This window comes from Acanthisitta chloris, unplaced genomic scaffold, assembly GCF_000695815.1.
Source record: "Acanthisitta chloris isolate BGI_N310 unplaced genomic scaffold, ASM69581v1 scaffold7252, whole genome shotgun sequence".
NCBI lineage: Eukaryota > Metazoa > Chordata > Aves > Passeriformes > Acanthisittidae > Acanthisitta > Acanthisitta chloris.
Window position 1 is genome coordinate 19314 of NW_008661124.1, and position 7673 is coordinate 26986.

The following is a 7673-nucleotide window of genomic DNA, read 5'->3' on the forward strand; positions in this document are numbered from 1 at the left end:
GTAGGACAGAAGATTTGTGTAGTTTAGGCCATAACCTTCCCAACTGAGAGCTGTCATAAAGTATGAATTTCTAAATATGGGCCAACTAGAAATAAAGCTAACTTCCTAATTTAGTTTTTACTAGGTTCAAAGTCAGTTATTGTTATGTTTGGTCTCTCTGACATGTCTGTTTTTCATCTAGCGTCAAGCTGGAAGGCATCTTGAGGTTAGAATCTATCTCATAAGTTGTAATAGGAACAACTCAATGTTGAAACTTCTTGTTAACCTCTAATACTGTATTGTTATCCTTCAGAATTTCAAATAGGTGAAACACGTGTCTTGCACTGAGTTTGCCATAAAAGATTCTGGCACTGAAAGAGCTGGACAGCTGTTTCCTAGCTGATCTTTGCTGTCTCTGCTGTCTGTATGTGTCTCTGTATGAGAGAGAGAGATTGTCTTCTGTCTGTATTGTTCTTCTTGGCTCTTTTACTGAACTATAAAATGCCAGTTAATGCTTGGTGTGATCCCAGATCTAACAATGTCATCACTAAGATGGAGCATTACAAGAGAGAGAAACTCAAATTAAAAACTTCCCTGGCCTAGAGATGAGCTACGTGGTTGTGGCAGAGGCTTCTTGTAAAGCTGGAATATATTTTGTTTCCTATTAGATTTCTCACGTGTGAACATGGGCATTCATACAGCTCTAAAAGTACTGAGAAACAAAGTGGACTTGCAGCATTTTTGTGGCTATGTCACAATGTTGAATCCTTCAAGTCAGCTTGCTAACAGAAAGCTGAGTGATGCTTCTGATGGAAGAGGTTGGTTACCAATAATTGTCTTTTTGGTCTGTGTCCCCTTAATTTTGCATACAATCACTTGAGCAAAGGTGAACAAATAACTCTTCAGGCCCAAAATGAGTCAGGCCCTGTGTTTCTCCATATCCCTTCCTCCAGTTTAGAGCTGTATAGTCCTTGGGCTTATATTCATGTACATGTTTGTGTTCTTTACCTTTAGGGGAGACTGAACTAGCATCAGGATCTGATGTAAATGGAAGCACAGAATCATTTGAGATGGTAATAGAAGAAAACTCAATGGATTCTGCAGTCAAGCAAAGCCTTGAAGGTAAAAACATGACAAATGACTTGTACTAAACATTTTCAGTCCAGTGAGATAATCTTGTTTTTAAGGATCTGAACACATTGTTTGATTATTGCCTGGGACAAGTGCAATATTGACTTCCTCTTTAGGTTCTCTTAAATATTTGAGCAATTCAGTAAATGAGCTGTCTTAAAAAAAAGTATGAACTGTCCAGTGGATCCTGATCTAAGACAGCTGATTCTGGGGTCAACATTCTTGCTTTCTCTTTCTTACAATTTTGTTTTCTCTTGGTTTCTTTCTGTAGTACCCACAACTGAACTGGAGTGGGTTCCCCTGGAATTATGCTTTGGCATTCCACTTTTCAGTTCCGAGTTGAATCAAAAGGTCTGCAGAAAAATCGCCACTCATGGGTTATGTAGAAAAGAAAGGTGAGCTGTGATGTATCAGCTACAGGTTTAACAGGTGGTATGTGTCATGTCTGGAGCTTCTGCAAAAAAGATACCTATGACTCAATGATTATAAAGCAGAACTGAGCTATGCTTTGTACAGCTCTTAATTCTAGTGTGTACGGGGGTTGTTTTCTGTCTCATAGATATGTACAATCTAGTTTGGCTCATAAATATGTACAACTAGTCTTTAGTTGTGGTAAGATTAAGATTAGACTTTTTAAAATAGTTTCTATAAGGCAAAAATTAATTCTTTGTTGTGAGCTGTCTGTGAACAAATCAGAGAAAAAAATGTAAATTTGGGTGTCTTCCTACTCATTTTCCCTTCCTAGCCTAGCACAGGCTTTTTTTTCCTCCTCCAACTGTTCTGGAGTGCGGGAGGAAAGCTTGCTGGTACTGCTTTGATGTGAAATGCTTTTGGCTCTTGTGGAAATTTTTACTGTTGGATAATACTTGATAAGTTTAGTCATGGCTAATGATCAAGCTATCAAATGCTTTTTACTGCAGCTTTTCGTTGTGGAAGATTACTCTTTCAACAATGGCTTTTTTGGTTTTGTTTCTTTTGTGGTGGTGTCTTTTTTGGATTTTTTTTTGTGGTTTTGTTGGGTATTTTTTTCCCTTAGGCATGGTTCTGGAGACCAAAAGTAAGGCTGCTTGAAAATACAGATTAAGGATTTTATTATAGTAGTTGACCTGCTTTTTCACAGCGTGTCAGTAATCTGCTTCTTGAAAGTCATGTTATCAGACTGCCCTAGATAAGAATGAGACAGGATAAAGTCTTACTATATTAATATCTTATGTAAAGTAGTATTTTTCAATTGCAATAGTTTCACTTTATGCAGTGTAAATGGTAGGGCAAATAGGATTTACCTGACTAGACTTGAGCAGATGAGTCGAGCAACTTTTCAGTGATGACAGGGTGAAGCTTTCTGTGTGAAAGCTTTAACTTTGTGACATGGTGTTAGGTACTACTGGAGTTATTTGTGAGCAAGTTACTGTGGAGGTACTTCATTACTAAGAGTTTGTGCACCCTGAACACAGCTTCTTTTCTTTTTTTTTATAGCCTTCAAAAACTCTTACATTCCAGTAGAAAGCTGTCTCTTCAGGTCCTTAATTTTGTTCATTCATTCCAGGTAAGGAGCAATAATCTAGATGTTATTCATTTTGTGTGGTCTGTAATCCCTTTCTGCCCTCTTACTTGGTGTTCTTGGGTGTATGGAAACACCCATGGTTTGGTTTATTTCCCTCTTCTTTAAACGGTAGCTGTATTAAGAGCACTGCCAACCTCAAATGCTACTGGCAGCAAAAAGCAAGTACTTTCCTATCCTTTTTCTGGCCTAATTTAATACTTATCTAAACTTCTATGGTTGCTTCTTGTGTGTAATTAGTTTCATTATGTTTTATGGGACTTGCACATCAAACTTATCCTTCACTACCCCTGCTGTAACACAACCTACTCTGCTGGTTCCTTGGTGGTTTCTTGGATGTGTTAGTGCACACCAGAGAGATGCTGATCTGAGATTTTATTTGCCTCTCAGGTCAGTGTTTCCTTAGAAAGAAATAAAATACATTAATATGGGTTTCATACCAGTTATTTTACGTACTTGTCTAGACTTTGGTGTTCAGTGAGTATGAATATGTAAAACTACATACTCGGGGAGGATTTTTCTAAGAGTGTAGATAGAGAATAGGGTCTTGTGTAGCAAGCAAAGAGGAGTGCCAGGTCTGCAGCTTGCTGTAATTTTGCATGGAAGTGTATGCTAGCAAGGCATGTCCACATGTAAAATGGAAGCTTAGCTGCTCTGTCTTATGATACTTTTCTCCAAAACTATATTTTCAGTAAGGTAATGAATTTGCAGGTTACTTAACCAGGTAGTGTTGTGGATGGTGTGATTCTGAAACTGTCTCCTCATGAGACTACTGGAGAATCCCAGTAGGCTTGAAGCCTTCAAACCATCTGTCAGCCTCAAGTGACTCCTGTCCTAATGTCTTAGTTGTTCTCTCTGAGAGACACTTTACTAGATGATGATCATGAGGGAAAAAAACGTGGACTGAGATGTGTTTTAAGATAAGACAAACCAAACTTCTGGGAAATGTTGCCCCTCAGCATATGGGCAAGTCATTGCTTCCAAATACACCTATACATCTTAGCACAGTATGGGATAAATAGCAGTACAATAGCTGTTCTGAAGATTTTAGAGCTTCCCATTCATTTTTTCTAGGTCTTCAGTTTTAAGCCTCAGGTTTCTCTGAAGGTTTCTTGGAAGCCAAATAATGCATGCACTGATGCAGCTGAGGCAGTTGTGTGCTTTTTTAAATTTTGTTTATTCTGGTTTTGCTTCCATAATTATTTGGTATTTATTGGATTAAAGTACCACACTTCAGGAACACTGAGCGTATTTGCAGATGAGATTAGCCTGTCATTCTTTCTATTAAATCCTTCATTTGTTTTAAGACACTGTTTTCTTCCTTTTACTTTTAGGAAGGTATTTCAACACTGGATCAGCTCCATGATGCTGGTTCTTCAAGCTCACTTTTGCAGCCTATTTCTGCAGATATGGGTGTTCCTCTTCCTGCCAAGAATCTCATGTTCAAGGAAGGTGTATTATCTGAATGGAATGGATGGGCTCCTTCCTCAGTTTTTTTCAACCACACCTAAGGAACAGGTCAAATAGGGGTTCTCGTGCATTGATCACTAAATGCCTTTCTTCTATTATGGTTAATTCCTAGTGCCAACCACTAAGAAGTGTACTGCTGCTGCAGCATAACCTGTGTGCAAGTAGTGTTACAAAAATGTGTTGTGTTGCAGTATTGGGGAAGTACTTAAACTGTCTAGAACTCGTTACTCATTACTGCATATCTTGCTGCAACAGAGAGCTTTTTAGCTGTCAGCACTATTTTTATCTTGAGACAATCTTTCTTTTATAACTAAACATGCCCTTTCTAGGCTTTCTGATGATTGTTAAATTTCTATGCTGTCACCACAAAATTGCAATAGTAGTTTTCTATGTTCGTTACTCAGACATAAATTCTCTTTAGTTTTGTACCGTATTACTGAAAATCTTTATGTATAAAGGTAAGAGATTTGGCTCTTCCTCTGAAAGCTCAGTGATACCAACTGATTTAAAAAAAAAGTATCATGGTTATAATGGGGCATTAAGAATTGTTGAATTCTGTAGTTCAGCTTAACAGTGAGGCCTTGACAAATCAGTACAATGGAAAGAGGAGGCTGTTAGTACTGACTCCGTCCTGCTGATGACCTAAGGCCACTTTGAGGGTGAGTGGTGCACTTATATCTCTGGCAGAATTTGATGGAGGTATGGAATTGTGGAAGGGCTGAAGTGGTTGTCTCTCTTCACAGGATTCTTAATGATAATGGGTTCAGCCTGCTGTTTGTATGAAACCAGGAGTGTCTGAGATTTCATCACACTGGGAGTTAATCCCTTGTCATTTGAAGTTGGTGATGATTCCTGTGGGCAAACTCCTGATGTCATAAATTGAGTTTAAGGTAGATAACTAGTTTTGTCCTACTGATTAATATTTGAAAGAACAGATCTCTTGATTTTTCATGTTGGTCTTTAGCAAAGGAAGCTAACAGCAAAGGATGTGTCGGCAGAGACTTCTCCGGATCTGTGTTCTTTGAACCATTAGCTCTGATTATGACAAAAATGAACAGTGAGCTGTTTCATATAAAATTATATTCTGGCTCTGTTTGTACGAGATGATTTATGAGGCATGATTTTACTTTGTTTATATTAGGTATTAGCAACTTTTTTGCCAGCATAAAAAAAGTCTGTCCTGTTAAGAACACGAGGAGAACAGGAGATGTAGTATGTTAAGATTTCTCTGCCAACTCCCATCTTTACTAGAACTGCCTTGTTTAAAATAGTCATAGGTAAAAATGAGACTTAACCATCCTGCCATTGCTAGCCTAGAGTACAGCACAGGAACTGTGGCATAGATGATGCTGAACAGCAGCAAAGAGAAAAATGGCTGCATTTGGGTTTATACCCTGTTGTGCAGGGCTGTAAGAAAAAACATGACAGAAGCTTGAAAAGGACGAATGTACCACGATAGGATAATGCAGTGATTTCAGTTACAACTGTGAAAATTCTGTTCTTTTTCCTTTGCTTTATGTACATTCCTGAAGTGTAAGCTTAGGACTTGCGCTCTAAGAAACTGGAAGTCTGCAATGCTTCAGTTTGCTCAGTGCTGCTTATGTCTGTTTTGTTTTGGAATTTTACCAACAGCAGCTGAACTTAGTATTCTGCATATATTAGAGTTACATTATCCATATAAAGTTGATCATTTACACTACAGTGACTTTTGTACTGGACATGCAATACTCTCCATAGAGGTTTTTAAGTTGCCTTATTTCCTTCAAAGTAAAGAGGAATTTCTCTGCTAGAAATGGCAGAGAAAACATTTACTGTGAGAACTGTTACACAGAGATCAAGCCAATACCTAGCACTGTAGAGGAATTAAGCAGTAGGTGATGGCTTACACTTTCAGGACTATAGGTGTTTAAGTGCTGCAGTGAGCTGCAGTGGGTTGAGCTAGTTTTCTGTATTGTATTGAATTTTGCCATGCACTGTCTATACCAGTATGTAAAGTGATGATAGTGCAAGTTGTATGGAAGTTTGAAAATAGCTGAAAACTTACTGGTCTCGCTGCATATTCTTCAGTGTTGTTAAGGTAAGGATACCCTTTGTTATTAGGTTGTCTAAGTAAAAGTTTCTCAATAAAAGTAGCCTATTCCTCAGAGTTGTTTAATACCCATAAGTCTTACAGTTAACGGTGAGAATTCCAGATGCATTGCCATTTTTTGAACTCAAGCCACTCTAATTTAGGGGCTTCAACACTAGTTTAGAGCTTAAATATTCAAGTCTGCATATCTGAAGTTTACTGAATAGATTGCAACCAAAGAAGTCCATTGAAATACCTGAAACTCTTCTACAGCACCAGTGCTTGGGATGGTCGAGAGGCTTCAAAGTATGTGAGTTTTGTTTTAAATACAGTGTGAAAACCCAAAAGATCTCCAAGATCTTAATACCAAAAGAATCTATTTTATATTGTATTGCAAATAAAGACAAATTAAATCAATTTCTTTTCTTCAGGTAGTTTTATTGACCGTGGAGAAAATCACATGCATTACACATTGTAAAACATTGTAAGTTTCTGTTTCAGCAAGATTTTTAACTTGCAGAAGGGAGCTTGGCTTTGTGCTCTGGCACAGCCCAAGTAGTATTGAAGCTAGATGGATATACCTGAAGATGTTCAGGAGCCAGCTAGGAAGTGTGTTATATTTGTGTTCAGTTTTTTTGATCATGTCTTATTATTGCACAGTTCTTTTTTCTTTTCCTCCATTGTTCTCAAATTTTCCTTACTTTCTTGTTTAATGTATCAAATGGTTTGTATTTTGAAAGTTTTAAAGCACAACTGTAGCCAAATACAGTTGTGCTTTTCTAGTGTGACCTTGTTAATATTATACATTGAATTGTACAAAGTCTGTGTTCAATTAAATTATTGACACATGTAACAAGTGTTTACAAATAAACTGTGGTGTAGGTCAAACCATGTGCAGATCCTTCTAATGAAGTAGTTTTTTTCTTGGGCACCGCACTAAAAAGTCACCCTGTCACTGCAGTGCTCAAGCTCACCATATGTCATCAAAGCGTCTTTTCCCAGTGTGCATGCAGCTCTGAAGAGGTGCAGTTTTATCTGTGGAAACCCTTTATTCTGGTTTAGTCTTTTTCATCCCATGTACTTAACCTCTGAGAAGGGAAAGTACAGGAGGATGGTGTACACTCTGTCTCCTCCACCCACAATCGAGACCTGTAGTGTTGGATACTGGATGTGTGAAGGCAGTTGTGCATGTGATGTCTTATCTGTTTGTCTTGCCTGAAGACATTTTTGACTAGGAACTTGGAAGAAATGACATCAAAATTGATTATGTAAAGTAATTATGCTGAGGATTCATTTCAGCAGTATAACTGCAGCGAGTCTCATGACAATATAAAGAAGAAATACAGACCTAGATGGTGAAAGAAACCTAATATCCTCGTGCTTGAGTTTAAACCTTCCTTTTTTCTGTCCTGGATTTTTTGAGAATGTGTAGGTAACTACCTTTTTATCTTTTTTCCCCTCTTT

At 37.8% G+C, this 7673-nt stretch overlaps 1 protein-coding gene across 1 annotated transcript in view; it reads left to right on the top strand.

Moving 5' to 3' along the window:
* Window positions 1-4182, top strand: part of FAM91A1 (family with sequence similarity 91, member A1) — a gene marked incomplete at its 5' end in the record, with an annotated part of 21554 nt that extends 17372 nt beyond the window's left edge. The window contains 5 exons of the mRNA XM_009070115.1: window positions 648-797; window positions 994-1101; window positions 1382-1505; window positions 2587-2656; window positions 4006-4182. Coding sequence (XP_009068363.1) covers window positions 648-797; window positions 994-1101; window positions 1382-1505; window positions 2587-2656; window positions 4006-4182 — 629 coding nt within the window. The remainder of the gene's footprint in view (window positions 1-647; window positions 798-993; window positions 1102-1381; window positions 1506-2586; window positions 2657-4005) is intronic.
* Window positions 4183-7673: the final 3491 nt, after the last annotated feature.